This window comes from Leguminivora glycinivorella, chromosome 10 (assembly GCF_023078275.1).
Source record: "Leguminivora glycinivorella isolate SPB_JAAS2020 chromosome 10, LegGlyc_1.1, whole genome shotgun sequence".
Classification (NCBI taxonomy): domain Eukaryota; kingdom Metazoa; phylum Arthropoda; class Insecta; order Lepidoptera; family Tortricidae; genus Leguminivora; species Leguminivora glycinivorella.
Window position 1 is genome coordinate 6,810,934 of NC_062980.1, and position 18,164 is coordinate 6,829,097.

At 38.0% G+C, this 18,164-nt stretch overlaps 3 protein-coding genes across 4 annotated transcripts; all 3 read right to left on the reverse strand.

Annotated features, from left to right (window-relative positions):
* Positions 1–1,056: 1,056 nt before the first annotated feature.
* LOC125230126 lies at positions 1,057–2,462 on the reverse strand. The gene is made up of 2 exons (XM_048135161.1): positions 1,553–2,462; positions 1,057–1,290 (listed from the first exon to the last, which is right to left on the reverse strand). The coding sequence occupies exons 1-2, from the start codon at positions 2,451–2,453 to the stop codon at positions 1,283–1,285; spliced, it is 909 nt and encodes a 302-aa protein (XP_047991118.1). The 5' UTR covers positions 2,454–2,462; the 3' UTR covers positions 1,057–1,282.
* A 2,403-nt stretch (positions 2,463–4,865) lies between these two features.
* LOC125230125 lies at positions 4,866–8,551 on the reverse strand. Of its 2 annotated transcripts, XM_048135160.1 has the most exons (4): positions 7,919–8,542; positions 7,405–7,829; positions 6,822–6,938; positions 4,866–5,036 (listed from the first exon to the last, which is right to left on the reverse strand). In XM_048135160.1, exons 2-3 carry the CDS (start codon positions 7,804–7,806, stop codon positions 6,873–6,875), a joined length of 468 nt encoding a protein of 155 aa, XP_047991117.1. In that variant the 5' UTR covers positions 7,807–7,829; positions 7,919–8,542; the 3' UTR covers positions 4,866–5,036; positions 6,822–6,872. The 2 variants fall into 2 exon arrangements, with proteins under 2 accessions (XP_047991117.1, XP_047991116.1); XM_048135159.1 differs by having other exon boundaries at positions 6,822–7,829; positions 7,919–8,551.
* Positions 8,552–15,326: 6,775 nt separating this feature from the next.
* On the reverse strand, positions 15,327–18,071 carry LOC125230216 (PH domain-containing protein DDB_G0275795-like). Its single transcript, XM_048135305.1, has 2 exons — positions 17,767–18,071; positions 15,327–17,680 (listed from the first exon to the last, which is right to left on the reverse strand). The coding sequence occupies exon 2, from the start codon at positions 17,677–17,679 to the stop codon at positions 16,546–16,548; it is 1,134 nt and encodes a 377-aa protein (XP_047991262.1). The 5' UTR covers position 17,680; positions 17,767–18,071; the 3' UTR covers positions 15,327–16,545.
* Between the last annotated feature and the right edge of the window lie 93 nt (positions 18,072–18,164).

The window sequence follows — 18,164 nt, forward strand, 5'->3', positions numbered from 1 at the left end:
ATAAAATCCAACAAATATACATAAAATAAACAAATCTGCCGGGCAAGTATGGTCGCGCGATAAATGATCCCTATCGCACTTACGAATAGTGCGATAGGGACGGCCAGATGTTTTTATTATTTATCGCGCGACCATGATTGCCTGCCAGAATGAATTATACTATGGATAGAAATTGGTTAAGATCGTGTTTAAATGTAATTTAAAACTTGTGTTTATGAAAACAATTAGTAATTTCGTTTAGAAAGCTGTGCTTGTGTTTGAATGGCTGAATATAGTATGTGTGTCCTTTTAAGTTGTGATAATGTTTGTGAACCATTCCTGTATAATGATCTGTTTTGTTCTAACCATAACCTGTAAATATATGTAGTTAAGTCATTGTTCACTCATTGTTAATTCATTTTGGTAAATCCCAGTTATAATCAGTTAACACTTTCGCTACCAAGAACCCGACTGTCGGGCACATCGCTCGTAGAAGCGTAGCCGATTACATGGGGAAACCCGTATGTAGCGAAAATGTCGTAGCGCCGCGTAGAGCCCGGTTTCGAAAGTGTTAATTTCTACTAAGTACTTAGCACAAATGCATGGCAAAGTTCTGTATCCCAAAAATAGCTGGCATTTTAAAAACCGTATAAATATGAGAAGTTAGTCCCAAAAATCACATACCTACTATGGTTGTGGTATAAAAAAATCATATACTTTCTTACCCTACCGCTTTCTAAAAAACCCTCGATACCATTTGCAATATCAAAAAATATAGCATTATTGTGTGAACTAATAGTGGCTAGTGTTTAATTTTAGCCCAATAAAATACCTACAAGAACAGAATTATTTGTGACGTTCCTCGATTAAAGATGCATTATAGCAATTGTTACTTACGTTGCGGAACATTGAACATTGTATTGAAGCGCCAATTTGGAAAAGATACCTTTACGAGCGGAACGTCACATTATTATTACAGCTTTGTTTGTTCAGTGATCTTCTAGAAAAATAAGTTTTTATGTGCTTGTTGCAATTCTTTGTTTCGCTGATTGTTAGGCACTGAATAAAAACATAAAATTATTATTGAATGAAGAACTGTATTTCCACTTTTCTAACTACTACAACTTTTATAAGCTTAATCTATTAAGTTCAACCGCTAGCACGCTGTGCTAGGTATGCGGTAAGTTCTGTACTGAACGCTTTGACAGATGTCATTACATATAATTATTATGTACCGTCTTGTACATATTCCCAACCGCAAAGGTTTTTCTTATAATTAAAAGACTATGGTAATTAAACATAATTAAATATCTATTGGCAGAACACAAACTTTATAAAATTATTATTGAATGAAGAACTGTATTTCCACTTTTCTAACTACTACAACTTTTATAAGCTTAATCTATTAAGTTCAACCGCTAGCACGCTGTGCTAGGTATGCGGTAAGTTCTGTACTGAACGCTTTGACAGATGTCATTACATATAATTATTATGTACCGTCTTGTACATATTCCCAACCGCAAAGGTTTTTCTTATAATTAAAAGACTATGGTAATTAAACATAATTAAATATCTATTGGCAGAACACAAACTTTATATATACTTGTTCGTATGACAGACCCTTTAGGTGTCCTAATGGAGAGTGCTCTCACCTTTCCATCAACTCCGGGGAAAACCTCTACTACTCTGGCCATGGGCCACCTCAAGGGTGTAACATTGTCATCTTTAACTATGACTAAAGTACCTACTTCTATATTTTTACAGTCCTTGCGCCATTTTGGTCTATTCTGTAACTGTACAAGGTATTGTTTGTACCACTGTTTCCAAAAATTCTGAACCATACGATTACATTGATCCCAGAACTTAGTGAGACTAACAGGCTCCTTAGTACAATCTTTTTCAGGATATGTGGTGAGAGGCGCACCAGTTAAAAAATGGGCAGGGCTGAGATATGGGGTTTCATTGACATTGGTTGCAGGCAAGGCCGTCATAGGCCGGGAGTTAAGGATTCCCTCAATTTGGACAATTACAGAGTTTAACTCTTCATATGTTAGGACGGTTTCACCCACAACCCGTTTTAAGTGATATTTCACAGATTTTATTCCAGCCTCCCACAAAGAACCGAACACAGGAGAATAACTAGGTATAAATTTAAATGAAATACCTTGATCGGCAGCAAATAGCTCTACAGTGTTCTTGTGCTCCGTGGCAGATTGCAATTTATACAAATCATTTAATTTATTTTGAGCCCCTTTGTAAGTACTGGCATTATCACAATATATTATGCTAGGTTTATTCCTACGTGCTATAAACCTCTTTAAAGCACTTAAAAAGCATTCAGTTGTCAAATCTGAGACTAACTCAATATGCAGGGCTTTAGTTATAAAGCATACAAATAGCAAAATATATGCCTTCCGGATGACAGGTTTTCTCACTCTTAACATTTTGATATTGTAAGGACCACCAAAATCCATTCCAGTCTTTTCAAATACTCTACAAGGGGTTATTCTATCATAAGGTAGAGAACCCATCAACTGTTCGGCATGCTTTGCTTTTAACTTAAAACATATTATACACTTATTTATAACATACTTAACTTCTCTAATTCCATTAATTAAATGGTACCTTAAATTTAAATCTGACAGGACAAGCTTGGCTCCTGCATGCAACAGAACCCTATGCTCCTTTTCAATTATATAGTGGACAATTTTACAGCCCTTCGGCAATATTATGGGATGTTTGGTAGCATAAGGTATGTCAGCATGTTGCAACCGTCCACCTACACGCATTAGGTGCATGCTGTCAAGAAACGGATTCAACGACTGAAGATTTGATTTGATAGGTAATTTTGAATCTAAAGCACTCATTTCTGGAGCGAAGTGCTCCCTCTGCACGTATCTGAGAACTACCTTTAAGGCAGAATCTAATTCCTCAGGCGTTAAACCACCTGACAGCCTGTCTTCTAATTTAACCTTACAGTTATTTATAAATCTATAGATATATGACACAATTCGTTTAATTTTGTCTATATTAGAACAGTCTGTGAAAAGGGGTAACGGTTCATTTTTTTGAACTACATGTGACACCTTTAATTCAGGAATGTCCTTTGGCATTTCATATCCACTTTTAGGCAAAAACTCAGCTGTTTTTAAAGATGCAGGTCCATAAAACCATAGGTCGTTGCCTTGCAATAAATGGGGTTCAACTCCCCTTGACAAAAGATCAGCTGGGTTCTGTTGTGTAGGTATATAATACCAAGAGAACTCCTGTGTCAATTCCTGTATATATTTCACTCTGTTGGCAACATATACATTGAGTTTTAATGGGCTAGTCGTGAGCCAACAAAGCACAACTTGAGAATCTAAGAACAAATAAACCCTTACTTGAAATCTATCCTTAATGAGGTCATAGACTTTTTTGGCTAATTTGGCTAGCAACAAAGCAGCGTTAAGCTCCGCCCTAGGAATACTTAATTGCTTAATGGAATTCACTCTGGATTTAGAGCACAATAGGCCAACATTAATACTATCATCCATATTCACAATTCTGAGATATAAACAACATCCATGAGCCTTTGCGCTAGCATCAGCATAACCAATTATATCGATAGCTTTAGCTTTTGAGGTGTCTAAATTTCTTTTAATTATGATACTTTTCATTTCATTCAGACTTGCCGCAAACCTTTTCATCCCATCATTGAGGTGGTCGGGCAACGGAGAGTTCCAATCTAATTTTTCCAACCATGTCTGCTGTAAGAGCAGCTTTGCATTAACTATGGCCGGCCCGACCAAGCCTAAAGGGTCAAAAAGTCTGCTGACAAATGATAATAAACCTCTTTTTGTGTAATTGTCACAAACATCATGTCTAGGGGCAACCATTATAATAGTGTCAGAAGCCAAGTCACATTGAATGCCTAAAGTTTTCACAATTGGGTCCTTTTCACTGGAAAAGTCTACTACTGCCTTAGTTCGTAAGCTAATTGGGATATCATCCAATAAACCATCAACATTTGAGCACCACTTGTGCAGTTCAAAGCCACCTAACTTTAGTAAGGCTATCAATTGTGTCTTGGCTGCCAAAATTTGGTTCATATCATTGGCTACCAGGTTGACATCGTCAACATATGTGTTATATAACAAGGCTTCTGCGGCCAGGGGATAAGCATCTTTATACCTATTTACTAACTCTAATAGGCACCTAGTGGCCAGAAACGATGAGCTTTTTAAACCATAACTTACAGTTTGTAGCTGAAGGCATTGTATGTCTGAATTCTTATCTTTACGCCACAAAATATTTTGTAAAGGCCTGTGCTCTGAAGTTAACGAGATAGCTCTGAACATTTTTTGTATATCACAATTCAAAATGAATTTATATAGTCGAAACAATACTATAATACTAAATAGATCATTTTGCACAACGGCGCCGTTTAATAAAACATCATTGAGTGAGATTTTAGCCAAAGTGGGCATTGACCCATCAAAAACAACCCTCAGAGCAGAAGTTTTGCTGGAGGGGTTAAAAACAGGGTGATGAGCTAGGAAGTAAACTGCTTGACTATCCAAGTTATACTGTGAAAGGTCAATATATTTTGCGTGACCTAATCGCACATACTCATCTATGAAAGCTTTATATTTTAAATACAACTCATCATCTTTTTTAAATCGCAACTCTAAATTCAAAAATCGTTTCAGAGCACATGACAGTGAATTGCCTAAGTACAAGTCTTTAATATCTTGCTTAAGGGGCAATGCTACTTCAAATTTATTATCCTTTAAGACTACAGTGTCTTGAAATATTTTTTCAGCTAACTCTTGTTCAGAGCTGGCCTCTGTGAATGTCTCTGGGACCTTTTCAGTAGACCAAAATTGAGATACAATATTATCTAATTTACCTATGTCACTGTTGTGTGTTAGCTGTTGACAGCAATAATTTGATACTAAGTTGGATACCGGGGCTGTGTCGGAAGCACCAGCCAATCCAGCAACGATAAACCCAAAGCGTGTATTCTGCAGGATCAGCTTGCTAGGCAGGGCTGGCAGCTGCTCCGGCAAAAGCGCCTGGAAGAACACATGAGAAGCCAATAGTATATCGATCCTTGATGAAATGTCAAAACTGTCATCAGCTAATTGCACATCGGCCGGTATGTTTATTACTTCATTCCGGAGAGAAAACTGTGGCATATTAGCCGTAATATTATTAACAACATTGCATGTTACAGTGACACTATAATCTGTTACCATGGAATAAACCCGCAAGGAGGTCTGCATAGCTTTAAAGCTGGGTGCATCACACACACCTGAGAGTACTGACTCATCAGGGTACAATTGACATCCTAACCGCTCTGCTACATCAGAGCGCAAAAAGGTAATCTGACTACATGTGTCTAGAAGACAACGAACAATCATAGGTTGTCCATATTTATCATATACCTTAGCCTTAATGGTAGGTCACAGATCAATACAACAAGATGGCCCTTACAGGGCGACTCGCGGTCACCAAGCATACGACAAATCAGGTTTATAAAAGTTTGAACGCGTGCGACACCGATCAGTAGCGCCCAAGTATACGACCCGCTAACAGTGTCCGTGTCCGCTCGGGAAAAAATCTTAAATAATCAATTTTGGTTGCAAACAATGGTCTCTTACAGCATAAAGTGGTGTGGCAAGTCTTCTAACACTTCTACATGTAAAAAAGATGGAACAACATTCCACAGTTAAGTCAAATTAATTATTTTGTTGAATATTGTTTATTGTCCGCGGAGTTCATTTATACTGGTCAATATGGTTGTGCTGAGCGGCGCCGAGGCGCGTCCATCCCTCTTTACCGAGTTAACAATGTGATATGCTATCCCTTTCACGTAAACGACTAGGCATGGGGCCATGTTAGTTTATGTCTGTTGCGGGAACTTCGTACTGCCGTTCGTACCATGTGCTACCATTTTATGAAATATAAAAGAAAGCAGATTTGTAATAGTGAATAATTATCTAGAATCTGTAGAGTCTGTAGTGGTATTTAGTTCATTGATTAGTTTAGAATATTTAGTTGGTTATTTAACTTAGTAAACGTAAGTAAAAATGCACAGTTTAGTTATTAGTTACTAGAATGATTTTTATTGAGATGCTATCACAATTATCATCCTCCTTGCGTTATCCCGGCATCGGCATTCGCCACGGCTCATGGGAGCCTGGGGTCCGCTTTGAAAACTACTACCAAGATTTGGCGTAGGCACTAGTTTTATGAAAGCGACTGCCATCTGACCTTCCAACCCGAAGGGTAACTAGGCCTTATTATAATTTAATTATAATATTATAATTTGTTGCAAAACAAATTCACCACAGTACTGGTACCGGTACCATTGTCTATAATAGACATGTCCCATTCCCATCCCTACTGCTAATCATAAAGGCGCGCCATTATTTGAAACGACCAATGGCAGCACCGTGCGCGCCCGCCTCACCCCGCAAGGATTGGTGATTTGCGTCTCGAACAATATCGCTTGCATTTGGCTTCTAGTGGGGTGTTCTGTGTGGTAGGTAAAAGATCATTGCCTTTCCTACTTAACAATAAACTAATATAGGCAGAAATGAGGTTATCAGCTGGTTCAATAGTGTGGGACACTGCCGCACACTGTTGAGGAGTAACTTCCTCATGCAATAGAGTGTTGTGCTTGCCTTTGCAGATAGCACATTTAAATGAGTATATACATTTTTGACTAATATGTTCATTTAAGCAAATATTGCATAAGTTGTTAGAGACTACAAAGTCTTTCCTCTTATGAGGTTCCAATATCTTAAAAGTCGAGCACTGATGAAGCTTATGGACAGTAGAATTGCAGTACTTACATTTGTTTATACCCGACTTAAGCGGCTTGGCCACTTTAACACTACTTGCAACTAAACTAGACCGGCGCCCTGAAGGCGTCCGCTCTCCCAGGGACTCCAAGGCAGCAGCCCGTTGCTCTAAAAATGTTAAAAAATCATGTAACTTTGGTAATTCATTGTTGCCTTGGTTTTCCAAATGGTAAGCCCTAAGTGTATATTGGTCAAGTTTCCTTTGCAAGATTGCAACTACAATTAAATCCCACTGAGAAACTGGGGCATTTAAATTTGTTAGCGCACCTAAATGTTGCCTAGTAGCTGAAACCAAATTTCTTATGCATCCTGCAGATGCCCTTTGCATGGGCGGTAAATCTAGTATGGACACAATGTGATGATTAACTACCTGCTTTTGATTATCATACCTTTGCTTTAAAAGATCAATGGCAATGGGGTAAGATTCAGTTGTGAGAGGTAAATAATTAATTAGCGCTAAGGCCTCTCCACTTAAATAAGTTTTCAAATAATATAGCTTTTCACAAGCCTTCAATTTTACATCTGCATCAATGACGCTGTTAAAGAGTGAAATGAAACTCTGGTATTCACCTACCTCTCCCGCGAACACTTTCAGATTTATTGGAGGCAGCCTAAATGGCGAGGCATTACAGCCTCCAGGAGACGAAAAGGATGGTTGCGGTGAGACGCTCGACGTAGAGGCGTCCAATGCCTTGTTTACTACACCCGCATAGAACGATTTGAGCAGATCATATTTCTCCTCGAAGTCCTCAACACGTTCGGAATCCGCAGGGTCCAACAATGAAATTTCAAGGTTGAGTTCCTTATATTCTTGAAACGTCTTTTCAAGCCTATCATTCTTCTGCTGGTATAGCAGAGGGTCCGCATCGCTGCTAGAAGCAGCCTCCGCTGTCGCCTTAAAGGCCATCATCCTTGTAATGGCCGCCTTTGATTGTCCCCTGGCCGCTCTTAACCTTTTGAGATCGTCGTCGGCCATATTGTGACACACAACACGACTTCCTTAAACAATATCACAATACAAATAAACAACTTATCTAAATATAATTTGCACGGCAATAATACAATTAACAAGCTGCTGGCTTATTTACCTCAAAAAAATTACAAATTGCACACAATAATATAAAGTGCTGTTCAGGCTTCAAGCACAGAAAACCAATAGCGAAGCCCAGCCAGAAGATTGAAGCTGGCAGTTTAAACTATACAATCTGACACAATTATCACTAATTTAGTGATCGCTGAACGTGCCGTCAATTTCCACTATTATTGCTATGGTTAAACACACGTTAAACACCTGAAAATTGTTAGTAAAAGCTCGAAACACTGTGCAAACAAAATGGCGAAGATGCAAAGCTAAAGAGAAACACAAGAGTTTATAATAACTTCTATGGCGTCGCCGAATGAACGATGCGGAAGTGAAGTGAATGAGCTCAGGAACAATCCCCGCCCGGCTGCTATTGGAACGGAACGGGATGAGCTGCGTTGCGCAGAGCCAATGAGCGCACGCGCTTTCCACACGAAGTTGGCCGCAGACCGGCCGCTGGCACCTGCGTTTCGTTCTTGCAAATTATGCGCACCGGAATGAACCTTAACTGCTCCGGTTAATTTTCGTGCACCACACTTGCTAGCAAATAATTTTGCATAACCGAAACGCAATATCGTGAAGTTGCATGAAGTCAATCACCATTGGTTCATTTCCACCGGAAACGTATATACGGAAGTGAATTAAATTTAAGCACTTAAGAGTTCTCAAAGAGCACCCAATAGTCCCAATACACTTGGTACCAATATTCATTCAATATGGCGCATATGGAAGCCAGAATGACTTGTAACACAAAATTGTCTATATAAATAGTCTTACACTGAGACCAATGTTAACGCAACTTGCGCTGAGCACGAAGTGGTAGTCCATAAAGTTCACTGAACTATGAAAAACACTAAAATGTAACTAAACAAAGTTAGTTCATACGCGCACTGCACGTTTGAAACACGCTGTTCATTGAACACGCCCCGAAAATCGCATTCGGTATTAAATTTAAGTCCCATGGAGCATCGCAACCGGGAAGAGTCTGATGACAACTTGCCACCAGTATATAACTACGCGTACACGCACTGCGGTTAACGTAGATGTATTTGCAACTTGCAAAAAAGTTTGAGCACAGAACACCACATACACGCATCAGTCCAGAAAGTTCGCGCACTGCACGATGTCGACAATATTGAGTCAACCGCTGACACTTGCACAGTCACTGGCCACGTACATAGTTCGCAGACAGTCTATTGAGTGCTAACGGCCCTTCGAAGGACCAATTTATGTTAGGCACTGAATAAAAACATAAAATTATTATTGAATGAAGAACTGTATTTCCACTTTTCTAACTACTACAACTTTTATAAGCTTAATCTATTAAGTTCAACCGCTAGCACGCTGTGCTAGGTATGCGGTAAGTTCTGTACTGAACGCTTTGACAGATGTCATTACATATAATTATTATGTACCGTCTTGTACACTGATCCCTTATTGGGTAAAAGCCTCCTCGAGTCCCTTCCATTGTTCTCTATCGAACGTCACATATTAGTGTACAAAATACTTATCAGATACCATTAGCACAAATCTCCTAACAATTACTTTACAGTCATATAAGTTGAGTTTTTCCTATTGGAAAGTCGACATTGCCGTACGAATAAGATACATGTGCGAAAGATTGTTTCTGATTAAGTTTATCTTATAAGGTTTGAAATACAATAGCTTTAATACTATGTTTACGTGCTTGTTTCATTTCCTTTTTTATGCGTTCCTCTACATTTTCGTATTTCCTATTCTTTCAGTCGGCCAAACAAGTAAGGTACAAATTCCGGGACGTGCCCTTAGCCATCAACGTTATGTCGAATATAAGAACTTCGCTTCGCTTGCTCGTTAGATCAAGCGTAGTTACTTGGCTGGAGCGATGGTATACTCTTGGGTCGACACGTTCGTTTTTCGTCACGTTCCTAAATTTGTCCGATTCTGATTTCGTCAGCCATTCTTTATTCGTCACGATCATCGATGGTCTTTCTCAACTACGGTCAATTACGTTGTTCATCTTTATCTTAATCCGTCTCGTTCTTCACTCGTCATAATCTTCTTTCGGCATGTTCGCTGTTAAATCTATGTTTTTCGTATTCTTAGGTCGGTACCAACTTAGAACATGACCAAATACGAAATGACGTAAAACGATTGAGAAATAAGAAAAAAGCCAACAACTCATTATGGTCAAAGACGATAATGACTGCAGACTAAGTTGACGAATGAAGAATGGCTGACGAAAGCAGAATCGGACAAATTTAGGAACGTGACGAAAAACGAACGAGTCGACCCAAGAGTATACCGGAGCGATAACTCAAAATGAGTTTTGGCCTCCAACACAAGAGGACGCCACTTTGATCGGTCTTGAGCGGTATCGCGCCAGCTTTCGCCGACGCCGAGCTCACGGAGATCTACCTCTAAGGCCCACTTGCACCAACCACTTAACTCAGGGTTAGTGGGCTGTCAACTGTCAAATCCCATATAAAATGGAGGGTTAACCCTCGGGGTTCCTTGGTGCAAGTGGCCCTAAGCGTAGTTAAGAAGCTGCTAATAGTCTTCGAGTTAATTTATTCAATTGTACAAAAAATAACCATGTAAATTGTATTGTAAAATCTATAACAAACAAAGCATTTATTTCAAACGTGCTGAATTGCTGCATTTCCATTTCAAAAATGCTGAATTGCTGAGGTAATATGACCCTGCAAGGTCGCAGCAATCTTACAACTAACACAGTAGTATACTATAAAGCCTGATTTAGACGGCGTGCGAACTTTCATGTGATTTTAGTTACATTGCGGTCTGTTGAGGTTACATAGAATTTTACACAGCCATCAAATACCGCAATGTAATAAAACTCGTATGCGAGTTCTCGTACCGCTAACTGGGCCCGTATAGCTTACGATAACACACTTTCATGCATCATACATGTAACTAGAAATAAGACTTAGCTGTCGTAAAGACAATAGAACTAATTAACGATTCACTAATAGATTGCAAATCCTGAATAAAGCCAGGGGCGGCTCACTCCGCGATCCTTTCGCCGCGCTACGAGTACATGCCGGCGGCCGCGAGTTCGCGGCCCATTCAGTGGCGACGACCTTCGCGCGGCGCAATAGAATTCAATGTCGTCTGCACGCGTGCGGTCCGTTTGTTAATGTAGGTAAGAATTTAGAATGGCGGCGTTTTGTGAACATCAAAGGAGTGAGCCTTCTGTACTTGTACTATTATATTATATATTCTGTGATAAAGCTTTTTTTAATCACTTAATTATCCGGCTCGAAGGACCACAAACTTCAAGCTTAACAAAAACCGTTAATTAATCGTTACTTTCATCCACATTCTTAAAAAAAATCATTTAGTTCAAATTATAATTACTTTAGGTCTAAACATGTGTATACCTTATTAACGGATTAATGTGTAAATTCATGTGCATTATAGCTTTTTTTTAAATAATGTCTCATAGATTTCATCATGGCGGCATTGTGCTAAAATAAACAACAGAACGCTTCCGTAATTCAAACGCTGTTCCAAACCCTAATTACAAAAGCGAAACTTATGGGCTCCCATAACCACGCTTATTTATCCCGACCGACTAAGGACAGACGCCGCGTTTTTTACAGAGGGTAAAAATGGCGCGAAACGCAGAGACGCCAAGTGCCATATGTTCAAAAACGTTGCAACCGTCGTTCGGTCCGAACGTCTATACGACCTTTTCGAAGGGAAACGTCTGGAACCGGTAGTTATAGAGACGCAGCTTCAAGCGTTCAAGCATGGGCCCTTTTTTGTACCCGCTTTGTATGAAGCTAGGGGAACGCTTGCGGTAGGTTAGTAGGGGTTAATATCATTGCATAAATAACTCGATGATATCAATACGTTTGATACAATTCCTTGCACCTTTAGATGCACATACGATTTAATACTTATAATGCGTATGGGGATCAGAGTTTAATGTAGGGAAGTACTGTGAGAAAGATCGTTGAATTTCTTTCCTTGAGAAAAAAACTTTGGACCCAAAGCTAAGTTGGGTGCGTGTAAAAAAATTGGCGTCATTGAATTCCTGTTAAATTTGGACCGTTTAAGTTTTTAGATGGGCAAAAAACTGTGGTCAAAGTTATTAAATTAACGACTCGAATGCCTGAGAATGAATTGACTTCGTTTAGTAGGCAACTACGCTACAAGAAGTAAAAATTAACATTTTTACTGCTTATAGCAAAGTTTCAAGTTGAAACTTTACAATAATACCTAATCACCATCACTTCCCATTATTTTAGGTATGCCAAAGACGAGTCGCCTAATAGATAATAGAAGCTTTATTTAATGTTAAGCGATTAACTAGTGTTCGCCTATAATTACCTTCCTTGTCACTCCTACATCAGAGGGTTGTAAGTGCGTTGACGGACTCCGAATGGGTGTGTGTCCTATTCTTTGGGGCGACAGTTTATTACATGGTTTTGCGTTAGGTATAGGGCAGGAAATTTTTTTTTTTCCCTCACTAGCTCGGAAACACGTGTTTTGTCCTTTAATACCAGCGGGTAAAAACGCACTTTATCCACTAGTGGGTAAAGTAATTTGACCTTGAATAAAGTCAAATAAACTGCTTTAAAATTGATAAAAGTAGGTGAATCTAGTAATAAAGATGATTTATTACCACCTGTGGAACTACTGGAAGCAGTGATAAACGCATTTCTTGCGTTGTTAGTTTCCTCGCTGTAGTGAGGGGAAAAGTTTTGTGTTACACTCGGGTGCAAATGTATTTTACTTCTCGTGTGTTAAAAAACTCGCAAGTTCAGGATTCTATTCAACTATAAAATCCTTTCACTTGCTCGTTTTTCAATTCCACACTCTGCGTTAAAATACAACTTTGCCCCCTTGTACCTATAACAAATAACTATTATATACATACACGCGGCGCAGTTTGAATTGAATTTAACACGATATTTTAATAGCATCTTATACATACTTTTATAACATTGGTTTCAGATTACGGACATTTTAAAAACAACTCGCCTATCTACTGCTACTGTCTCTCGACAAAGAGCATAAATAGAAGTCAGAAAACCCCAGTTCTTTTGAGGTACTTACCTATAAATCGACACTCCTATTTCGCTAAAATAGAAACTTTTATGTTAAAAACCATATATATAAGCTTATTCATTGTCTTTTGTGCGACTCTAGCATCAAATGAAACCTACTTTATTCTCATAAACCTCATATGTAATACGAATCTCATATCATAATTATTACCTACATACTAAGGGCCAGTTGCATCAATGTCACGCAGCAGAAGTACATATGTACTTATATGGAAATTCCCACAGAATAAAAATTTAGCGAACGCTAAATTCGGTAACGGACGGTTTGGTGGGTGCAACTGACCATATTTAAGCATAATTTTCCTACTGCGTATTTCCTTAAGACGCTACAGGAGCGAAAATGCTAAAATGGAAAGGAGCCCCCCTTTCAATTTGAGAATTGTAGTTAAATATAGTAATGTAGTTTGGGAATTGTGTTATTAACCAGATTTATCGAAAAAAATGTCCATTAAGAACAACTCTGTTAAAAGATATTGCGAAAAATCTTTAAAATCGAGGTTCTGCTCTCGACTGTTTCCTCCTTCAAAACTTAATTAATCAATCGGAACGAAATTTGAGAATCTGAATAACAATGAAATAATCTGTGTCGGACCGTTTAGTTTTTTTTTGGCTAATTGTTACCAATTTTGAATTATACTACTTAGGTACACCTTATTTTGCGCCATAATCAATAAGGCCGTTTTTGAAAAAAATTGATAGGCTCTATATAGCGTCGTTAAAAATAAGAATATCAAAAAATCAAAACGGTCTAACACAGTTAAAAATAATAATAATCTGTTTTGAAAAAAATCATTGCTCTATCTTCAAAAACCAGGGAGAAAATAGTCAAGAGCGTTTGTATGGAGAATTGACCCAAACTTTTTGAAGCAAGCCGCAAGTCGATACGGATCCGCAGAGGCAGGTATAAGTGTTTATTGTTATTCTTCCCGGTACATCACCCTCGGCCCTCCGTCCGGGCCGGCGGCCCTATAACGGTGCTACTAAACGTGGGAATAGTTAAGGGGTGCGATATGCGTATTGTCTTTACTGTACCTACTGTAGAATAGTTTTGTTTTGTTGGTAACAAAAAAGAGATAAAGGCGTTATACCTCTCAATAAGCTTAAAAATGTAAAAAGGTTCGTTGGTTTCTTTTGTCACAACAACATAATAGTCTATCTTATAGTTATAGACTCAATTAGGGCGCTTCAGAGTTTATAGTCATTAATATAGATATCAAATCTCGCCATTTTGATATTTTTTCAAAAAGGAAACGGCAAAAAAAAATATCTACACCTCTAAGAATCTAACTCATTACTGAATCTGAATAATGTAGCCAATATGCCAATGTTTAGGCCGTTTTCACATTATCCGATCGATATCGGATGTAGGACCGATATCCCATGCATACATTTTAGCCGGCATCTTTGATTTTTGCAATCCTTCCTTTTGAAATCCTTCCGACTTCCGATATTGGATCGGATAATGTAAAAACGGCCTAAGTCATCTCTCTAAACAATCCATTAGGCCTCTATTATTCTATCGTAATACTATACATAGTGCAAAAAAGACGTCCAAGAATGACGTTGCGTTCGCTACGTAAACCAACAAATTTAATTTTCCTGCAGGAGAGAACATACGAAGGATTTTTGCCCAAGCTGCAACTGAGCTGACTTTATCGTTGCCGGACCGTCTTTGATATTTTTTGGATATAGTACGACGAACGAACCTAGAATTTATGTCTTTGGAAAATTCATGAAAATTAGCACTATACGTTTCGTTTTTAACTCGATGGCAAAGCTTGTTTAACCCTCGCAACGCCAGCGATTTTTGCAAACATTGGCAGTTTCATTCACTCACTTCACTATGGTTTGAATCCCAGCACCTCCAGTACCTCCACCATGTTGCCGACGCTACCTGATCTGGGTTAACACATATGAGTTTTTAATACAAAATCGATTCCCTTTTAGGTAAATGCGGTAATAATATGCGTTCAATGCTTTAGAAATACGGTCCTCGTAATACATATTACATTATTGCAATGAGGCATGAGGCGATCTCGGCCAAGTTATAGCAAAACCATCGAAAAATTGCTGGAACAAGATATTTAAAAACCGTGACATGGTATTTTGTACTGACTAAATTATATTCATAATCTGACCCTACACATTTTAAAAATAAACGCCCATATACACCATATCGTCACTACTTAAAAAAAAGAATTTTCTATCAATATAAAGATAAATATAGTAACTATGTTTGGGATACATACTGTTATACTGCAGTTTAATTTCGAGTAGCAGTGTGAGATACGAGAATTACTAATATAAAAAATAATAGGTACCTTATTCACATCACTAATAAAACTGTTATGTTTAAAAAGAAAAGCCTGTTTGACTGTACCTAAAGAAGAACAATGAATGAAACAATATAATTTTCTATTTTCACCTTTATTCTTAAATGTATGCCTACATTTATTTTATGAATACTGTGAATACTTGAAACATAAAACATAGAAAAATACTTTCACCAGTCAAAATAGAAATTTAATCAGTCTCAGAATTTTAAATAATAAAACATAACAATAAAAAAATTCGGCAAATGTGTAAAACAAAATAGTAGAAAATCATTGATTTCACATTCATAATTCATATGTTTTTAACATACAGTAAAAATAAATCCTATGGCAGTAGATAGGAAAACATTTTATTTTGTCTTAGAGGTTCTAAATACTTATTTTTGAACAATAAATAATCTTAATTCTATTTGAATACCTATCAAGCATAAACTACTGTAAGGACTAAATTGAGAGATAAATGTTGAAGTAAAACATGGTTAATAATGGGTAAAAACTACTTGTAATGTAACATACATTTATATGTTGTTGTCATCCAAGCTAAAAAAGTGAAAGCTTGAAGATCAAACCTATGCATACTATAATTCCTATAGTTTAGCCAAAATTTTCTGTAGAAATCATGTTTTTTCTACTAAGTATAAGTATACACATTGTATAATGTTTGACCAGACAAAGTACAAATAACTTATTCAAGAAGCATTATAATTTTTATGACTGTAAATATGCCTCATTAACTCATTATATTGCAAATACATATGTATATTAGCTACCACAAGGATTTACCTATTATAATGACCACCTTATAAATAACATTGTAACTATGATATTTAGTGTGATAGGAGTAGTCTATCACATAAACAGTAGTATTGATTTTAATGCTTGAAAGAGAGCTTTGAACTTGTATGAATTTAGCCAAAAAGAAGCGGCAATAAAAAATGCACACCTCATATTCTCTCCTATTACCTTGGAAGGACTATTAGGAATATAGCAAGCTCGGGTTGTTGCCTACATTGTCTTGTAGTCCACCCCAGTGTTGACTTCAGCAGCCTAACTTTTTATAATATTCAAATATTTCAGTGACTACAAACAAAGGATTTTTAACCACTTTCATTGCCCGAATTCATTATTTTAACCAATATCACATTAACCTGCCAAAGCAGAAGATATATCGACAAGAGAATTATTTCACATAAACAGGGCACTACCATGTCTTAAATGTTTGTCTTTTATGTTTGTTCCTGTCTGAAAATGGGTTTTGCATTGTTTTTGTTTGGTGGAACTTTCTTCTTTGGCGAGAACAGAGCAATGTTCAAGGCATTCATTTTCCTCAGGAAACATGGATAGGATATTTCCTTATCCTTAATTCCTTCTTTCGCCAAATACATTTTATATCCTAAATATACCTCTTTCCCTGAATTGAAGTTAATATCGAGGTATTCCTTTTCAGATTTGCCATGAAAGTAATGTGAGGGCAGCTTGGGTAAATTCTTTAAATATGTTTCTACATGTATCAACTTTTCTCTATTATATCTTTCTTTGTTATTCTTCCGAACTGGTGTAGAAACAACACCATGTTCATTGGCTTTCTCGATCCAGCCTAAAACTGTTTTTTCCCCGAGACCGAGGGTGTTTAAAAACATTTTTTTGCAAACCGGCCAGTGTTGATTGTTTATCTTTAATGAGTATTTAATAGTTCTATGTCTCCGAGATTCACCATTGGGGACAGTTGTAGTTCTTGTATAATATATGTTCACTAAAGCACTAATATACGCTTTTCTTTGGGCCCAAGTCATTTCAGACCAAAAGCTGTCAAAGCATTCCTGTCGGGATACATCATCTAATTGGTCACATTTTCTCTTTGAGCTTTTGTGGCACACACGCGACATGCAGGCCGGGCCCATGACCCTCTTCTTTCTTTCTTCATAACCTACTTTTACGCCTTTTATCCGTTTCTGGGTCAAATAAGGCTTACCTTGTTCTCTAGCTTTCTTTACTTTATTTATTTCCCAAGTTGACGTATCGCGTATCTTTTTTCTAGATCTCTTGAGCTTGGGTAGGCCTGGAGTATCTTGCATAGCCTGCAGGCGTTCTGAATCGAAGTATTTACTGTTTTTAACTAATGCCATCATGAGAGAGTAACCTCGATTTGGCTGCTGTTGCTGTTGCATTTGTTGTTGTGGTATTTGCTGTGGCATTTGTTGTTGTGGCACTTGCTGTGGCATTTGTTGTTGCGGTACTTGTTGTTGCTGTACTTGCTGTTGTGGAGGTGGCGGTGGAGGTTGTAAAACTTGCTGGTGATGAGGAATTTGCTGAATTTGGGGATGTTGTAGTGGTGGTGGATGTGGATGCGGATTCATCATTCTACAAAGGAAAACAATCACTTTTAATCAAACGAAACAACTGGCGAATAATATAAATGTGACGCTAGGTTTATTCGCATAACTCACCTTAAAATTGTAAAAACTTGGTAAAAACAAATGAAAATATAGATATTCCCGATGTCGCACGGCTTTACGAGTACTAATCGCCAAGCTACAAGCGATACGCGGAGCGACAAGCGACGTGGCGGTGAAAGGCTATGCTACCTCAAGAGCGAGCGTCAGCCCGTACAATCGACATAGTTACATTTTGTATATACATTTATTTTGTGCATTCACCGCACTGAGCTGCGTCACCTCCGCTCTCGCTTGCGCTCCAAAACCGCTTCGCATCGCTCCACCCCGCCCCCGCCCGTACATGCGCTTGTTTCGATTCGATTTCGATTAGCGTTTCCGCTGTCATTTGAGATTTCACTCGCTGTCAAGTCAACAACAAATTATGTGTTATCTGTGACATGTGCAAATGA

Bases quoted from the DNA above. Each gene is read 5' to 3' on its own strand.
- LOC125230216 (XM_048135305.1), bottom strand. From the start codon at position 17,679: ATGATGAATCCGCATCCACATCCACCACCACTACAACATCCCCAAATT.
- LOC125230126 (XM_048135161.1), bottom strand. From the start codon at position 2,453: ATGGATTTTGGTGGTCCTTACAATATCAAAATGTTAAGAGTGAGAAAA.
- LOC125230125 (XM_048135159.1), bottom strand. From the start codon at position 7,806: ATGGCCGACGACGATCTCAAAAGGTTAAGAGCGGCCAGGGGACAATCA. The intron at 5,037-6,821 runs GTAAGTACTGCA...GTGTTCTTCCAG, and splicing joins TAAGTCGGGTATAAACAAAT to GCGCTTTTGCCGGAGCAGCT.